The sequence below is a fragment of the Aricia agestis genome, chromosome 19 (genome assembly GCF_905147365.1).
Source record: "Aricia agestis chromosome 19, ilAriAges1.1, whole genome shotgun sequence".
In the NCBI taxonomy this organism is placed as follows: Eukaryota; Metazoa; Arthropoda; class Insecta; order Lepidoptera; family Lycaenidae; genus Aricia; species Aricia agestis.
In genome coordinates, this window is record NC_056424.1 from 702766 (window position 1) to 722473 (window position 19708).

Consider the following 19708-nt stretch of genomic DNA (forward strand, 5'->3'; position numbering starts at 1 on the left):
ATGATCTCATAGCTCCGCAGATTATACGCAAGGCTTTCGCTTGTATTTTGTCCATTTTTTGTGAACCAGTTACGCTACACGGCTCCAAAAGAAAAGTGCCATAATCTAGGACACTCCTAATTATTGCATTATAAATTAATTTCATAGTAAATGGATGTGATCCCCACCAGACACCAGATAAACACCTTAACATATTTAGAAGCCGCTCACATTTGGAACAGATGTAATCAATGTGTGCGTTGCCATTTAATTTTCCATCTAAATATAGCCCTAAAAATTTGACTTTGTCTTTAACGGGAATTGGCACTCCATCATAAATAATAGTAATAGGAGGAGGCATACGCATACGGGTAAATAAGACGACGGAACTTTTATTGATGGACAAGTCTAAGCCATGCTTGTCCATCCAAGATTTTAACTGTTTCAAAGCGCTAATAAGATCTCTACATGCAATATTTATCGAACTATTGATTACATAAATAGCCTTGTCATCTGCATATTGAAGTAATTTTATGATACTTAAATCTAGACAATTTTCTAAGTCGGATGTGTATATATCGTAAAGTAGTGGACTTAAGACTGACCCCTGAGGAATGCCTTTTCGAACAGTTCTAGTTTCCAAAGAGTTATTTAAAATTATTATTCTTTCTATTAAAATATTAATAATGAAATTTACTAAAATTAAAGGCAAACCAAATTTAATTAACTTTTCCTTTAGGATACTTATAATAATATTATCATATGCAGAATTTATATCCAAAAAAGATGCAACAACAGATTTATTTTCTGTGAATGCTGTGCGTATATCTGTGGTTAATATGGCAATATTATCTATGGTACCTCTACCTTTGCGGAATCCAAACTGTGTATTGGAAAGGAGGTTATGTTTTTCTACAAACCATTCTAGTCTGTTTTTCGCTAAATGTTCCGCAATCTTTAATAAAACAGAGGATAGAACAATGGGGCGATATGATGTAGCCAAAGATGGGGGTTTGTTGGGTTTTGGTACTGGAATAACTTTTTGTTTTCTCCATGAAGTGGGTAAATTACCAGTTATTAAAATTTGGTTTATTAACTTGAGGTAGTATTGTAAAATTTCCTCATCAGCATGTTGAAAGAAAGAATATGGAATGCCATCTAATCCGGGAGAAGAATCTTTTAAGTTTTGTACTACCCCTTTTAACTCTTCCTTTGTAAAAAGCGAATTTAGGTCTTCAAAATTTACATTTTGTAAAGGAGGAGGAGGTTCAATAGAAATAGTGGGAGGAGCTAAATTATCTAGAAACTCAGAAGCTAAAGAGTCAGATATAGGATGAGATGGGGTAGTGAATGCAGATCTATACCGTCTTATGTTTTTCCATACTATAGTAGGATGAATACCTGGATTTAATGATAAGCAAAAATTTCTCCAACTAAGTAACTTCTTTTTCCTGAATAATTTCTTAGTATCCTTAACGCAATCAAGATATAGCTGATAGTTGCCTATGTTTGGATTTGTATTATATTGTTTTTCAATCTCTTTCCTATTCTTAATGGCAACTGTGCATTCTTGATCCCACCAAGGTGGAGATGGTGTATGATGACGTGAAGTATTTTTTTTTGGAAATGATTCATCAGCAGCTTTTATAAATGCTGCAGTCAAAGCCTCAGCACATAGTGACTCATTTTCTGATGATATTTCAGGAAGAAAAGATAACTGATTCCTGAGTGAAGTTTGAAATTTATCCCAGTTAGAATTATTGTTAATATGATACTTTATTGATTCAGACTGATTCGATTTACTTTTATCTTTACCTGGAAATGATAGAATTATAGGAAAGTGATCACTTCCATGACTTGACTGTAACACATTCCAATGAAAAACAGATGATAGATTTGGTGAACATATTGACAAATCTGGTGCACTACAACCTTCATGAGGAGCAGTGCGCCGAGTAGGTTGGCCGGAATTGAGAATACACAGTTTATTATAATCTATTAAATCTAAAACTTCGTAACCCCATTGATTGTCTTTGTGACTCCCCCATGACTGATGCTGTGCATTGAAGTCTCCTAGAATTACTACTGGTTGTGGTAATTGGCTAATAATACTTTTTATTTCAGAGAAGATGTAATATGAAGGATGAGGTATATACAGTGAAACAAAACATATGTTATCTACAGATGCAGCAATGATTGAAAAATCAGAGTGATGTGATGGAAGAGGAATGTGATGAAATGATTGATGGTGTTTGATGAGCATGGCTGTACCACCATACCCATCTGATCTGTCTTCCCTGAGACAAGTGTAGCCAGAAATCCTGAAAAGTGATTCCGGCTTGAGCCATGTCTCTTGTAAGGAAAGAACAATAGGTTTGTATTTATTAATTAAAAAAATAATTTCGTGTTTTTTACTAACCACACTGCGGCAATTCCACTGGACTACGTTGTCCATTGTTGGAAGTGGTATTAATTTGTGATTCAGTGGTGAATATGGCAGCGTTGGACGGTGATAAAGATGATAATGATGTAATCACTTTGTTTAATGCTAAAATTGTTTCTTGTATCGAATCCATGTTAATACCGGGAGCTGGATATGCAGATCCATTATCTCCTAATGGAGGATTATAATCTTTTATTAAGCTATTATGTATTTGTCTGTCATACCCATTTTGTTGTTTCTGTGGCAATTTTGGTTGTTTGAAAACAGTTTTTTTATATGACCGTTGTATTAAATTCAAATTCTGTTTATTATTATTGTTGTTGAAAAATGATTTTTGTGTATTTACAGGTGATGATGATGAAGAAGTAGATGATATTAACACGTCAGAATATAATTTTGAAATGGGAGGATGTAACTTAGAAGCTTCTGAGTAGGATAGACAATTGTGAGCCATTGACTCCTTAATTGATTTTTGGCGTTGGAATTCTGGGCATTTTTTATCAGTTGCAATGTGCGAACCGTGGCAAATACAACAGTAAATAGATTCCTCTTCAACTGAGCAACTATCACCAGCATGCCCTTGGCCACACCTAAAGCATCTAGGTGTTGACCGACATTGGTTTTTGACATGTCCGTATCTACAGCAATTGAAGCACTGTATTGTAGGGAATATATATAAATCTACAGGAAGTGCATTATAGCACATGAAGACTCTCTTTGGTAGCGTCTGTCCGTCAAATGTTATTACCACAGATTCGGTGTTATTAAATTGAGCGGTTCCATTCACTATTGTTTTTTTCTTTAACCTCCTAATTTTTAGTATTTCACCACATCCAATTGGTAAAGTAATGTTATTTATAACATCATCATCGGACCAATCAGCAGGTATGCCTCTAACTAATCCTATTCTACTTACCTGAAATGATGGTATAAAAGATTTAAATTGTTCTGAATTGAATTGAGGGTTACTTATAAAACTATTGGCTTCATTATATGAAGAAAAGGCTACAGATAATCGGTTTCTGGCTATTTTCTTAATACTACCATCTACAATATTTTTAATGTTATTTGTTTTCAAGTAATGGCCAAACACTATAGGGTGAAAGTTTATGTTTTCATTAGGCGACTTTGGTACCTTTTGTATATGGACAATATAAGGAGAAGAGTCTGTATCTTTATACAGCATCCTACCGACCCGTGAATCTAAGCCCTGGGTTTTTTCAATTGAACTCATATTTGTCTGCGTTTCAGGAATGCAATTGATATCAGGCTTGGCCTTTTTCGGGTCTTTTTTTATTTTTTTCTGGCACTTTTTGCAACGCTTCCTAGGAATCGCTGGACGTTTTCTGGTATTTACAGAGCATGAGGTGTCGGTGTCCATGCTCGAATCGTTTGATATAGTAACATAATGACCAACGGGGGGACCAGGTCCCCCCGGGTCGGGCTCCTCCATAATATTCTTATGAACTACTATATAAATAAAAACTTACCAAATAAAATGAATATAAACTACAAGAAAGAAAAAATAAAACTAAAACTACACTATTTAATTAACTAAATAAAGATAAAAAGAATTTTAAAATTTTCCGAAAAAATACCGCGTCCGCCTTTTCTTCTTCTTCTTCTTTTGGCGTAAGCCTCCCCATTTAGGAGTTGCCAGCGTCAGAGTTGAGGCGAAAAATGTGAACAGTTATAACATATACGTAAACTGATTGCCATGCAGCGGGCACGGGTGATGACTTCATGCGACCATGCAAATACAAGATAAAATAATGAAACAGAAAAAACCAGAACAAGCAAATAAGTACAGCAAAATATTGTTTCTTAGCCTTTAAAGATACTTAGACAAAGACTTTACTTTATGAGATGGCTTTATGAAGAAACAAGGTTACGGTATGATGAGACGCGTATGGTGACTGTTGAAAAATCTAGGGTTAGTCCTATACACCTTACAATTTAATACTGTTAGTATAAGTGTATGAACATAAAGTTTCAACTAAGGGAGTATTTACAGAGGACAGAACTGAAGTAAAATTTATTGATAGGGTGAGGAATAGTAGGGGGAAGGAAATCGTATAAGGAAGGTTGGTATCTTGGGCAAGAGAAAAATTATGGCGGCCTCAGTGAGTTGCCAATGTCAAAGTGGTTGATGTGACTTCGTTTTCTATTATAATGGCACTTCGGTCTTCGGCTATAACCATGGCCAGTGTCGAGTATAATATTATGGCGGGAAAACCTTCGATCACTAATATACAAGATACACAGTCCGCGGCAAAAAACGACCTCACTAAAAGAGCACCAAACGCAACATTCTGGTGGACTTTCGATTAAGTAGTGCTCGAACGCTCCGCTGGGAAACATGTCCTAGTGCTCGTTCAACAATTGTAAAAATCATACGTTTAAAACGCAAAAAAAGGATGGAATTTCATATTTCCGGTAAGTATTAATTTTATCCTAATATATTTCATGCAATTGTATTATAAATATTGGTATTTCGTTAAGAAATCAACAAAAACAGTTTTAAAATTAAGTTGTAAATAAATCAACACGAGGTATAAACCATCTCAATTGCGAATACTCATACTAAAGGTACTTATCGTAGTTTATCATGCCCACTTGAAATGTTCGGGTTATACACTGTGTTTCTGTTCCATTTGGTGGAGTCGCTATTAATTATTATTTATTTTATTGAGGAATATATTTTTTTAGGTTTCCTCGAGATCCAGTTAGATGTGGAGATTGGATATCAGTTATAGCACGGCAAAGATACGAACAATTTTTCAAGCCGACTTTAGCGAGCGTTGTCTGTTCTAAGCATTTATATTCAATGTATACACGTATATTTTAGTTAACTATAAAATTAAACATATTAGAACAACATAATATTACAAGTAAAAATAATTACTCCACACTTTATACATTAAACTTTGGAAAAATAAAAAAATGGACTATTAAAATTATTACAATCAACAAAAAATGTTGAACAGTTCGACTCCACTCATACTTTACTTCACCCTGTTCCAGCGGCGACGTGCGGCCGTAAATTGAAGAGCTTTTTTGGAATTGCAATAATTTAAACTTTAAGACATATAGACGATGGTTGAATTTAGTTTGAAGCGTGCGTCGTTCGTAAAAATTTATTGCTTTGTAAACACACATTGTACATTGTTTTATAAAAAGATCTTTAATATCTATTAATAAGGTTGATTTTAGATAAATGTATACTTTTTTAAACACTTTTACTTGGCGACAGATTTTCGAGAGGTTTTGTATGGGACTGTGTATCTTGTATATTAGTGATCGAAGGGGAAAACAATATTCTTTATACAATTTTTTCTATATTATCGTCAGGTCAGTCAGGTCTAAAGTCTAGTCGAAGTCTAAGTATAAAGTCAATACAGTCAAGAAGTCAAGTCGGTCGATTCAATAAAGTGGTAGGACGCTTTACTGAAACTTTCGATGGAGTTTTGGAGGGAACACAAAAGAGCACGTTTCTGGTTATTACATCACTTTCCCACACTTGTGCACGATAAGGAATATTTAATGGATAATATCCTACCAATAATACACATTAAAAAAAAAAAACAAATCCACAACCGAACGTATAACCTCCTCCTTTTTGGAAGTCGGTTAAAAACCCAGTTATCACAATTTTAGGAAATTAATACAAAAACACAACATCACTCTTTCACATTCTCCAAAAACTCACAGTTGATCTGACAGCCAACCCGTCAGTCATCACCACCTTTGTGACTCGCCAGAATCAGAGTGTTTTGGCGAGGTTTTGGCGAAGACTCTCATCCTATATGCATCACATCAACCACTTTGATACATCTTTGATAATTGACATCCATATTCCATTGCAGGGGGGGAGACAGAACTATATTATGTCTATGGACAGAACCATGTAATTGGTGCCCCTCAAGGTCACACTCACACATACACATCGATACAAAACTTTTCCTTTTTTTTATATTGTTTTCCGGAGCTTTGATCATAACATTGTAAATTGCCAGTGGCAAAGAAACTTAAAAAAATTGACGTAAAAACAAAACAGAATTTCGGTAAAGGAATTGAATATTCTTTTACTTTAATATAAAATTAAGAGTAGTATATATATTTATATATTTCTCTTCATATATATATATATTTAAATATATATATATATATATATATATATATATATATATATATATATATATATATATATATATATATATATATATATATATATATATATATATATATATATATATATATATATATATATATATATATATGAAGAGAAAAAAATAACATTGTAAATTACCAGTGGCAAAGAAACTTAAAAAAATTTGACGTAAAACCAAAACAGAATTTTGGTAAAGGAATTGAATATTCTTTTACTTAATATTATTATTATAAAATTAAGAGAAAGAATAAGGGAGCTCAAAGGGGTTTCTTTTTAAAGAGTCGTCGAATGAAGTAATTTTCAACCTTATTCAATTGATTTAAAGTTTCTTTTATTATGACGTGTGTCAGTTGACAGAAAAAATGTGTCAGTGGGCAAATTTACTCTTATTTGTTAAGCAAATTACTTGTTACGTTTATATCAGCATAATTAATTATAAATAATGTGTAGTTTTGATAATTACCGGCATTATATTTATTATTAATTATTAACTACGCTAGCAACATTTCATATAATAACTAGGCAGATAAACAAAAATAATTGGCAACATTCTTTAGAAAATGGTTGCCAAATATATACCAGTGATGCCAGATTGGGGGGAATCCCCCCAATTTTGGGGGTTTTTTTAGGTGATGGGGGGAAAATTGGGGGGAACAATTTTTTGGTGGGATTGTTGGAGGAAAAAATCTGGGAACAGACGGTGAAATCTAAGTACTATGGGCCCGTTTTTACCCTTTGGTTACGACTTACGGAACCATAAAAATGATCAAGGAGCTCGCTAAGATGCTGATTCTATAAAGATTGGACGCTATTGCAGAAATAGTGTACATTCATCATATCCATTTGTGAAATTCCCATTCATAATGAACTAAATTTTTCTTTTATAATTTGTGGGGAGATTTTTCTTGAAATCCCGAATTTTGGGAGGATTTCGGGGAATACTTGGGGAGAAACCGAGTTGGCCGTCTGGCAGCACTGATATATACTAGTAATCTGTGACCCCGCCGCCCAGAAGATTTACTGTCTAATTACATGTTTATACCGTTATATATGCTCAACGATGGAAAAAGTTTAAAAATAATTGTAAATAGATACCGTAGTGTTTTTTTTTTTTTTTTTTTTTTTTTTTTTGTAAATAGTGCTTAGTGTGAACATTGGTGAGAGCCTGTGGTGAGAACCAACATAGAAGAAAGACATTCCTTTTTTTTAATTTTAATCTGTTGTATTTTGTATTATTATTGTATTTTTTTGGAGCAAAGGACTCGTTTCCAGCTCCCAATAAATTAAAAAAAAAAAAAAAAAAACTAGTACTAATCCAGAGTTGTCACATCTACCAACTTTGTGGTAGATCTACCTATTTCACCGCCCTTCTACCTATCTACCAACTTCGGTATCAAATCTACCCATTTTTCGACATATCATTGTTCACGCACAAATAATAAACGTTACAGATTCCTCAGATACCATTTTGGTATAAATTGTACCAAAATGTTATCCAAGTCGTCTTGGTACAATACTTCCTTCAGCTATTACCATTCAAAAACCAAAACGGACCGCTACTACACGAGCTGCAGCTGTTCTGAGCCGTTCGCTCACTTTTGGAACGCAGATCAGTCTGTGAACGGTCCTAAATTTTACAAGGGTGGTGACTGGTGACAACAATACATTTGTTTTTTTTCGCGAACCGGAACGTTTAACATTTTGGAACGAAAAGGCGAATTTACACGGTTCAATCACATTGAAAGCAATTTTGCTAAAAACCACTAAGCAATAAATATTCAATACGTATCTAAATACTAAATACGTAATAATGTAGGTAATAATTAATAATATTATGTACTTAATACGTGTACACTGTACGCAGTACGTGCATTCAATACGTGACAATGCCATGAAAAGAATGAATTTGAAAGCAATATTGAACAGAAATTGGTAAAAATTTTACTGATATGAGGGTGGTAGATCTACCAATTTTTGGTTCCAACATCTACCTAATTCTACCAATTTTTGGCGTGACATCTTCTTCTTCTTCTTCTTCTTTTTGACATCTACTGATTTTCTAAAATTCGGTGTGACAACACTGTACTAATCTGTGTTCCATTGCGGATTGCCACTACGGGGCCATTTTTGCCTGTCCCGACCGGGACGAATTAACAAAAAAAAAAAAATACGGGGCCATTTTTAAACATATTAGTAATCTGTGTTTTTAAATAAGAAGATGAAGTAAAACTAAATAAAAACAGATATGCAAAAATATTATGAAAATATAATAATATTATGCACTTAGTTACAATAAATGTCGCATTGTAAAATATTACAACATGTAAATATACCATTATACCGTACCTAATACACTTTTCAAAAGTTTCAAACCCCGTTTCCTTTTATTTTGTTCTCAGACTATAACAGTCGCGATTATGGCTTTGCAGGTCAGATAAGTTAAAAATAATGAAGTGTTGTGTATCGTCCTGTGCCAACAATGAAAACTCGTCACCACCTGCCGATGTTGCATATTACGAGTAAGTAGTTCTTCTTCATTGTAAGTTATTTTTAAAAGAATCACTAACAGTGGCAATATTATAACAAAAAAAATTAAGGTTATCTACTAGAATCTCACCAAAGGTATAAAAAAATCACAGAATCTATTATAATGAATAATACGCAGCAGCTTAATTGAACTGGGATAGCCCATATTAGCATTTTTGTATGTAGTTGATATAATTCAACTATTTAGGACCAGCGCAGACAGAACGGAGCACAGCAGAAAGAAAGCGGAAGGACTTGCAAATAAACTTTAAAATTATGTCACTAAAGTGCGATAAGGGATTCCCGCATATCCTCGAGGATGCGCAAGCATTTCATGTAAGGTTCAAGCATTTATGCTTGTAATAATTTTAAAGTTTATTTTCAAGTGCGTTAATAAAATCCTCTCCGCTGCGACCCTTTCTGTCTGCGCTGACCCTTATACAGGTGACATTATGGTTATTTTCTTAAAGGTGGGTACTGACTACTGATCAATGTTACAAGGTGTAATGTAACTAATTACACAGCGAGCATTCAATTCAGTCAGTATGTCGTGTAACTGGTACTGACTGCATGAATGCTCGCTGTTTAGTGTTTAGATACACTTTGTTACATTAGTCAGTACTCATTTTGATGTTTAATAATGAGGTGCTGTAGTTAGAGTCAATTTAGAAACATGTATGCCATATACCATAATAATAGATGTCAATTGTTATGCACTCTATATTTTCTTTCAGAATACCAAAAGAGTTTGATTTGAGACAGTTATGGACCGAAGCTATTGGTACACCTGAGTGGGAGCTACGGCCCGACAGGTAAGGTTAAAACATAAAAAAAGGCTTTATTAATCGAATAAAGTAGTGTTATCAGATAAACCGACGCATATGCTTATATGCATCAGTTTATCTGAGTCTGCTTAGACTTAGATAATTTCTTTTGCTAACATATTATAACATGGTTGTCAAATTAACTTGACACATTGCTGGAATGCAATAACATGCCCACTCCATAATGACGTCATCAAACCATGCGTCAAGTTAAGAGCCTACTGTAAAAACGCTAGCCCCCCCCTAGGGTATGCACGAATAAAATGTCATTTTATTTGTGCATACCCTCTAAAATAAAATAATATAGGTCTACCATCTGCCTATAAATTAATTTCTCTCAGACAGAATAGGTATATTTGCCTACTGCTTATTGACCTTTCTTTTCATTTCCAGTGCAGTATGCTCTGCACATTTTGGAGAATTTGACTTTGTAATCTCGGAGATAGGAGACAAGGAGCTAACCTACGGTGCAGTGCCCAGCCTGGGTCTTGTGAGTACATCTGGGATTAAATGTGTAGCCTTATTTTATTTAAGTTACTTACTATAATGACAATTAATACAAAATGTTTGCAGAACACACTTGAAGATCTGCAGGTACGAGCCGAATTTAAGGTGAGTAGCAATATTTTAATGTATTTATAAAAACCAGACTGTAATGATTGTATTTAAAAATATAAGCCTGTGTTTATGCACCTAGACTTTGGCAATTATAATAATATTAGTATTTATTTTGTTTCTCTTTCACTACCTGAAACTTTCCTCATAATGAGTATGTTACAGACCTGCAGAGTGTGCCTGGCCATGGACAGGAAGATGTTCAACATCAGGGACCACAACCTTCATCACCTGTACAAGATGATTGTCGGAGTCACGGTACCTATTATTTCTTCACATAAAATAGGCTTGTTTCTCTTGTTCTCTTTGCAGATATTTTTCTTAAAGTTTGGTTTGATAATTGGAAACCCAAGAAAGGTTAAGTATACAATAGTCTTGCCTCCATTGTAATGAATCCAGCAGCTGATAAACCACCGACCACACAAGGTCGGTGTGATAAACATATTTTCAGGAAAATTGTTTCTCGACAGCATATCTGATAGATATGCTGTCGAGGCTGTCGTGGCTGAGGAGTCTGGCAAGTTAGGTTGTGGATAGCCTACCCAGCTCTTATCAGGAAGGGTGAAAGAGGCCCTTCCAGCACTTATCAGGACGTGTTGAAAGCTTTTGCATCCCAAAAGATTGTTTGATATGTGTGGCAATAGATATTTGACCATATTAATATTTCAGGTTCAGGCTAGAGATGGCCTGCCCCAGATGGTGTGTTGGGAGTGCACCAGTAAACTATTGTTGTTAAAGAAATTCAAGGAGCAGGCGCAAACATCACAATTACTGCTGTCGGATAAACTAGCTATAAACAATGTAAGCGATGGGCATGATTAAGTTGTAAAAAAGATATAAGAAGCAATGTATGGTACCACCTTCAACGGTGATAAAATATTATCTTGCGTTGGCCAATGTTTTCGAAAACTACATTTTCGATTTGATGACAATCACTTGAGTTCTTTGTGTATTTTACTGGCCTGCTCTACCAACCTAAACACCAGATTAATGTTTGCAAGGCACGCCTGGATACGTTCGAGTCAAGTATTTTAGTTTCTAGTAAAAAATTACTAGTTTGTTTTTTAGCGAAAGGAAAGATCCCTTGCTAAAAAGATGTATAAAGAAATTATTTTACAATATACAAACTCCTATCCACTGAAGAATATAACTTATCCTTGATGGGGGTCGTAAAAGTCTGTCCATCCTCTTTAGTTTGTGTAAAATCAAACAATCAAATCTCTTCTTCATTCTTAAAAAATAACAGATCTATGAATACATTATACATATTTATCTTTTCACTTTTATGTTTCAGATCCTCACTGTTGGTGATATAAAATCCATAGACCGTATAAATTATAATTTGAAATCTAGCCTCACAATGAAGCACTATGAACCAAACGAGTTTGACTTTAACATAGAAGTGTTCGAACTGGATATGAAACCCATGGAGATCCTACTGGATATTAAATCTGAACGTGACCAGGAACCCACTTTGGTAATTGAAAGTTCTGGGTGGGGTATGGTTGCCCCGAGTAATATTTTATTTAAAATTACAAAAACCAGATTACAGTATAAAAATTATGATTTACTATCAGGGTATTTTAAACCCTTCTTAAATTACCCATGTAATTACTGACAGGCCCCCACCACCCTACCAGAACAGCTCACACGCTAAGCTTCGAGACTATCTTTCAGGAAATTGATGGATCGTCCCCCACATGCAAGATCCCGAAATGCACCAAAGTCGAGCCGGAGTCCAATAACCTGGTTAAGTTAATGACGTTAGATTTGAAACAGGACATCGATGTGATGGATACGAGCCAACCTTATATCAGTGATGAACTCCATAGTGATATATCACAGCAGGCCGAACATAGTGATAGCAATGTCAACACTAAACCGACTAGGCAGCGGGTGAAAAAAGTAGTCCCAGCGGCACAGAGAAAAAGACTAAATGTGCAAAAAAAAGAGAACAGGTATGTGATTTTATTTTAGCTTTTCACTCGATTAAAACGTAGAAGGGGGATTCTACCGTCACGGGCGGGACACTTGTACCTTAATTTTATTAGGGGAATTGTGCTTAAGATGACACATCGGCAAATTCGTTGATATAATTGTGCTTTCTGTGAACTTGTGACGTTAGCCCAACTTAATATGCTGGACAGGGACTATACTTTACAAAGTAATAAAGGTTTTCCTAATTTTGATGAAAGAAAAAAATTCTTACACTTTTGTTTTGTGGGAAAAGACGTATAAGGCCAGAATTTTTTCTTATAAGAAATTTTTATTATGGACATGGATTCTAATAGGAGACAAATATTAATAAAAGCGTGTTCTAACGTTATGTATTTTTTTACAAAGGGGTATGAAGATTTTGCCGACTTACTGTCTGCTATACTTAGTGTTTTTTTTGCGTTCACGAATATTTTTTTCAAACAATTTACGCGGTTTTTTCCAAGATTATTTTTTGTTTGTATTGATGTTAGCTATCCATTTTTGAAAAAAAATTCGTGAACGCAGAAAAACACAATTGGCGGACTGCGCGGTCGGCCGCTCCATATAAAAATCTTCATACCCCTTTCAACATATCCACTGTTACTCATTTGATAAGATGACATACTAGACGTCGGCTTAAGATGACATACTATAGTTACTTATTGTATTGGATCCGACCGTAAAATCCTGCAGGAATCGTTTTTTTCGATCAAATATATTTTAAAATAATCTTTAGAACGTATAGAATGGATTAATGTTGGGTTGCCTTGTCAAAAGTAGCCGCAAGTACCTCTAATTAAGTTGAATGTTCATGAGATAAATGCATAATTTGCATGTATATTTTTTTTCAGTAAATTTTACATCATTTGAAAGAAAATGACGTGAGAAAATAAGGTATAAATGGTTGCCAGCTCTAAGTCGGCCGCAACCTAGGGTTGCCAGCCCGTAAACAGACATAGTTCTTCATCAAAATTGAAGCATCGCTTTTTTAATAATTTTGATACAAAATTAAAGTTTTATGCATTTTGTGCATGAATATCCATGGTTGCCAGTTGCACGATAGCCGCAAACTGGGGTTACTCACTTACATCACTTTTGTATATGGCAAATGTTCAGGCCAGGGATGTTGCGGATGCCGATTTTTTCACATCCGCGGATGTGAATGCGGATGCGGATTTTAAGGGGCGCACATCCGCGGATACTAGCGGGCCCGACGGACGAGGTCCCGTCATAAGATCATAACTCATATCTATGAAGTTTGAATTGTCAATAGCGTAATGACCGATAATTCTATACGGTGGTAAGGAATTCTTAATTTTCCTAGTTATCCACGGTTTTTTTAAACCGCATTATGAATCTAAAACATTCCCAAACCTATTAAATAAAACACAAAAAAAATTCATCTGAATCGGCCTAGCCGTTTAGGAAGAGTTCAATTACAAAAACGCGTACAGAAGATTTTTATACTTACATATTAAGATAAATGAAGAATTTATATATATTAAGTGTACATGTTCCTTGTAGAGAGTTATCTGTGAAAGTAGCAGCGATGAAAGACCAAATTTTTTTTTCACTTTTGTATGGGGAAACTCGTGACGCTCGGGCCCTTGCCCATACAAAAGTGAAAAAAAGGTCTTTCAGCGCTGCTACTTTCACAGTGAACTTTCTACAAGGAACACATACACACCCTAAAGTATTATCACTTATTTTTGTTACACACTGTGATATTAATTTGTTTTATCACACTTTTGTGATACGTACAGAAATAATTATTTGTAAATGAAATTAATTTCCCTATTCTTAACTTCACGATTTTTTTAATTAATACTCGAAATCAAAAAAGGAGCATTATCTATACTAATTATTATAAAGCGGAAGAGTTTGTTTGTTTGAACGCGCTAATCTCAGGAACTACTGGTCCGATTTAAAAAAACAGTGTTAGATAGCCCATTTATCAAGGAAGGCTATAGGCTATATTTTATCACGCTAAGACTAATAGGAGCGAAGAAATATAGGAAAATGTGGAAAAAACGGGTGGAAATTACTTGAAAGAGCTTATTTTTACGCGCTAATCACAGGAACTACTGATCCGATTTCAAAAATTATTTCAGTGTTAGACAGCCCATTTATCGAGAAAGGATATAGGCTATATTTTATCACGGTATGACTAATAGGAGCGAAGGAATAGAGGAAATTGTGGAAAAAACGGGGGAAATTATTTGAAAGGGCTTATCTCACGAAGTACTACAGCATTTTTTCTGTTATTTGGCACAGATATAGACTATATTTTATCACGCTATGACTAATAGGAGCGAAGAAATAGAGGAAATTGTGGAAAAAACGGGGGAAATTATTTGAAAGGGCTTATCTCACGAAGTACTGCAGCATTTTTTCTGTTATTTGGCACAGATAAGAAGAAGACCACGCGAATATAGGCTGTTTTTTGTGGAATAACTTGTCTGTGAAATATCTAACTTACGCGGGTAAAGCCGAGCGGAACGTCTAGTATTTAATAAATAGTAAAATTGCCGTCAAGTCAAGGCGGTTACGACTTACGTAGAGGTTCGCAAATCAAACCCACCTCTTTCCTTTCTTGTCGCAACTTGTATGAGTTAATGACATCCGCATCCGCATGAAAATCCGCATTGATTTAATGCGGATGCGGATGCAGATGCAGATGTCCAAATTTGCGCGGATGCTCCGCATTTGCGGATGCGGATGCGAATATTCGCAACATCCCTGGTTCAGGCCTATAACAATTATTATGCCTGGCATTATTTGAGGACGTCGAGAACTCGCAAGATTACTATTTTTATTTAACAGGCGTTTTTATTTTTATGTGTATTGTCCTGTCATTCCTTCTTAATTCTCTTACTTTTCTATTGAATACACGCAAGTTTGTATTTGTTTGTTCATTTTGCTCAATTGGAGGTACTTTAACAAGGGAACCCAACATTAATCCATTCTATACGTTCTAAAGATTATTTTCAAATATATTTGATCGAAAAAAACGATTAATGCAGAATTTTACGGTCGGATCTTAGGATATTATGTTTCCGCTAAATCGGTAACAGAAGTATTGTATATTTTTTGATGATGATGAAGAACTTGAGAATCCTTACACCACTTACAACTAGAGGGCTGATGATGCAGCTTGGATTTACGTTTACGTATTGTATAAGACGACATACCACCAAAGTCTAAGTAATCATAGTATGTCGTCTTTCCATATTGATATGTCATCTTAGCGCTCTTACAGACGAACGGCACGTGTCGGCCGCGGCAGTCGGCGGCACGTGTCGGCGGCAGTCGACGGCAGTTGACGGCACGTGTTAGCAGCAGTTGACGGCAGTCGATGGCAGCCGACGGCAGCCGTTGACAGCTTATGACGCTTGTAGGGGGCCTACCACGACCTTTCCTAAAACGATCATGTTTCCAGAACACTTTGTTGTAAGATTACAATAACATTACCGTATTCACTTTTTAAATATAACTAGCTATTTGACCGAGCTTTGCTCGGTATTCGATAAAACACGAATAAAATTTTCTAAAAATAATTCCTAGCTAGATCGATTTATCGCCCCCGAAATCCCATTTATATATTAATGTACAAGAATTGCTCGTTTAAAGATATAAGATTTTACTAAAAAACATTTTTAAAAAATGCAAAACATTGTTAAATCCACTATGAATTATCAAATTTTTTAAGATCGCTAGCTTGACGTTAAAGTAATTATTGCCTATCTGTCAAACGGTGTCGCTTAGTAGAGGTGGTGGTAGCCCCCCCAGTTGTGACATACCGCCTAAACTCTAAAGGTAAGCGGCCACAGGTCTGTATCATACGCAACGGACGTCTCGCATGAAACTGATATTTTTTTCACAGTACGTCCGCTGAATCGGCAGCGTACGGATTACCGACTAGCCTAGTAAATTAATGCTCAAAGGGGGGTGTGGATGGAATAGTCGAAATCAGAAATTTTGACTTAGGAACTTTGTTTGGACTAATTTGAAGATAAACATACTAGCTGGTCGGTAATCCGTATGCTGCCGATACAGTGGACGTACTGTAAAAAAATTATCCGTTTGATGCGAGACGTCTGTTGCGTACGATACCGACCTGTGGACGCTTACCTTTACGCGCTACGTCACAACTGCAAGCGTGATAAACTGTCGACTGCTGCCGACACGTGCCGTCGTCTGCCGTCGACTGCCGCCGACACGTGCCGTTCGTCTGTAAGCGCTCTTACACTCGTCGACCTGGCGTGCAATTTCTGTTTTTTTTTTTCACTGTTATATTAAGTTGATTTTCCTAAAACTGTTTAATTTCATTGTTTATGAATCATTTATTTATAAAAGTAAGTTCCTGATCTCATATGACTTGCTTTATTTTAAATATTTACCTTCAAACAAAATTTATGTCATCTAGCAAGCCAGTCAACACTAAACCGACTAGGCAGCGGGTGAAAAAAGTAGTCCCAGCGGCACAGAGAACAAGACCAAAGAGTGATCTAAATCTGCAAAAAAAAGAGAACAGGTATGTGATTTTATTTTAGCTTTACACTCGATTAAAACATAGAAGGGGGATTCTACCGTCACGGGTATATTTTATACCCGTGCGAAGCCGGGACTGGTTGCTACTCGCTAGTGAATCATATTCAATAAAGCTGCTTTCTTATTAAACTTTTTAATGCAAACTACAATATTATTTGTTTGAAACAATGAACGTAACATTTCAATAAAAAACAATGCCCTATTATTAAAACATATTTTACAAAAATTAAATAAAGGTATCACGGGTGGGACTAACACTGTCACGGGTGGGACACGTGCGACTTATTAGGTAAAATAAGTGGCTTATAAGCTTTTTTAGGGTACCGTACCCTAAGGGTAAAAACGGGACCCTATTACTAAGACTTCGTTGTCTGTCTGTCCGTCTGTCTGTCTGCTCGTCTGCTTGTCTCCAGGCTGTATCTCAAAAACCGCTACAGCTAGATTTCTGAAATATTCACAGATCTGTTGCCGCTATAACACCAAATACTAAAAACAAAATAAATTAAATATTTAAGGGGGGCTCCTCTCATACAACAAAGGTTTTTTTTTTTGCATTTTTTTATCGATATCAATAATGGCAATAGGTAGGCACTTGAAATGTTTACAAAATACTCAGTCGTATATTTTATACTTTAATTATTAATAATAAAATTGAAACAATTTTTCGCATATTTACGTAAAGTTTGATCTAAGTCTATGTTTGCAAGTTAATAAAAATTTAAATATGCTAATAATAATTATGTTACCGTGAAATTCGAAGTATTTTGTATCGAAATATAATAATTAATATTTCATAGCATAAAAACAACTTGAAAAAATTCGTTCCAAAACTTCAATGTTTACTTTCCCATAGAATCCCCCAGAACCAACTTTGGGCGACAAGGGCGTCGCCAAGGGGGGCAGGGAGGGGCAGCTGAACCCCTCCCCTATTCTAAAAAAGTTGCCAAATATAATGCAAACAACGACCACTATAATATTAAAATGTGGTAATTTAAAAAAAACCCCTTGGGGTTGGAATTTATCAAAATCCTTTCTTAGCGGATGCCTACGTCATAACATCTACCTGCATGCCAAATTGCAGCCCAATCTGTCCAGTGGTTTGGGCTGTGCGTTGATAGATCACTATGTCAATCAGTCAGTCAGTCACCTTTGAGTTTTATATACATATATAATGCGCTGCGCCATCGGCTGGCGACGCCCTTGGGCGAAGCCCTATAGCCAGTAGGCAATGTAGGGCAGTGCTTCCATTGATTATTAATAATTTAAATAAGGATTTAGGCTAAGAACCCACGGCGCGGTTTTCGCCCGGGCCCGCCGCGGTTGCGGAGCTGCGGTTTTATATATTCAGAACTCACGAGACCGCTGATTTGTGCGGGCCCGCAGCCGCCGCGGTCGCGATCAGCACCCGCAAACTTGCGGGTTTCTACTACGATCGCTAACTACGGTTACTGCGATCGCCCGCTAAACTATCGCAAAGCGCGCGGGCGCAAACCGCCGAGGCTGCGGGCGAAAACCGCCCCGTGAGTTAGCCCTAGTTCGACCATATTATAGAGCACTGTCACTTTCAGTACGGCGAAAGTTAACCCATTCACGAAGATGGAGCTCCCCTGCTTCGAAATCCGCGACCTGACGCCGGAGGAGCAGCAGGCGGCGATGGCGGCGCGCGCGTCATCCGCGGCCTACCTCGCCGCGCCCTACAAGTGCGACGACTGCTACAAGCCTTTCCTGTATGAGACAACGTTCGCCAAGCACGCCGTGCGACACACCGAGGTAACGGCTTCATTACACCTACCTAGTAGAGTGGCGAGACAGTAAAATGTAACTGACTGACTGAGATTGTAGTAGCCGAATGATACCCGTATTGTTAGTTGTTTCCTCAAACCCGTCTTGACTCAACCTCAACAAAGAGAATTCCATAAGAATCTGAAATATGGGTTCGTTCGGAGTCGGATTCGAGGGTCGAGCGAGTGAGAAAATCGTTGTCGACTTCTTTAAATGTTAATTTGTGTGTAGAAATTCGGGGCGTACAGTTGTGCGTTGTGCAAGCACCGGTTCCGGCGGGAGCGTCTAATGCGCGAGCACATCAGGGTGAGGCACGCGAGCGAGTACACGTGCAGGGACTGCGGCATGGTCACACAGGACAGGTTACACTCATACTTACCTACTCTTTATGCTGCAGCCGCACATGCATAGCACTTCGTGCTTAAAACGATACCGTCGATATGGTATCGTCTCAATTCTCATAGCAGTTAGCACTAAGCTTCGTACGATAGACGCATGTGCGGCCGCGGCATTAGGGCCTGTTTCATTACTTCCTGATAAGTGCCGAATATCCACCACTTAACTCGACAGAGTAATAAAAATTTTATAAGTTTGAAATTGAACACTTTTCTATCATTGACATAGATTCTATTGTCACAATATTGACTTAATTATTTTTAGGCATAATTCCTGCGTAATAATTCCCCAGACAGACTCATAGATATAATACTAAGTACTAACCTAACCTAACATAATATATTAAAAAAAAAGGTTGGGGAAAAAGTTTCTTCGCAGTTTATATATAAAAAAAAAATCAATAAACTTTAAAAAAAGGTTTTTTTTATAAAGTTTATTTAGAAT

At 36.2% G+C, this 19708-nt stretch overlaps 1 protein-coding gene and 1 long non-coding RNA gene across 3 annotated transcripts in view; both read left to right on the forward strand.

The window, feature by feature from the left end:
* The first annotated feature begins 773 nt into the window (after window positions 1–773).
* Window positions 774–3208, forward strand: LOC121736595. Of its 2 annotated transcripts, none has more exons than XR_006037039.1 (3): window positions 774–1041; window positions 2164–2352; window positions 2771–3208. It is a non-coding gene; the product is annotated as an uncharacterized LOC121736595 (long non-coding RNA). The 2 variants fall into 2 exon arrangements; XR_006037040.1 differs by lacking the exon at window positions 774–1041 and adding an exon at window positions 1482–2073.
* A 5684-nt stretch (window positions 3209–8892) lies between these two features.
* Window positions 8893–19708, forward strand: part of LOC121736534 (zinc finger protein 729-like) — a 92749-nt gene continuing 81933 nt past the window's right edge. The window contains exons 1-8 of the mRNA XM_042127795.1: window positions 8893–8916; window positions 9023–9112; window positions 9854–9931; window positions 10337–10433; window positions 10517–10555; window positions 10724–10816; window positions 11228–11359; window positions 11853–12035. Of these exons, the coding sequence (XP_041983729.1) occupies window positions 8915–8916; window positions 9023–9112; window positions 9854–9931; window positions 10337–10433; window positions 10517–10555; window positions 10724–10816; window positions 11228–11359; window positions 11853–12035 (714 nt within the window). The 5' untranslated portion in view covers window positions 8893–8914. The remainder of the gene's footprint in view (window positions 8917–9022; window positions 9113–9853; window positions 9932–10336; window positions 10434–10516; window positions 10556–10723; window positions 10817–11227; window positions 11360–11852; window positions 12036–19708) is intronic.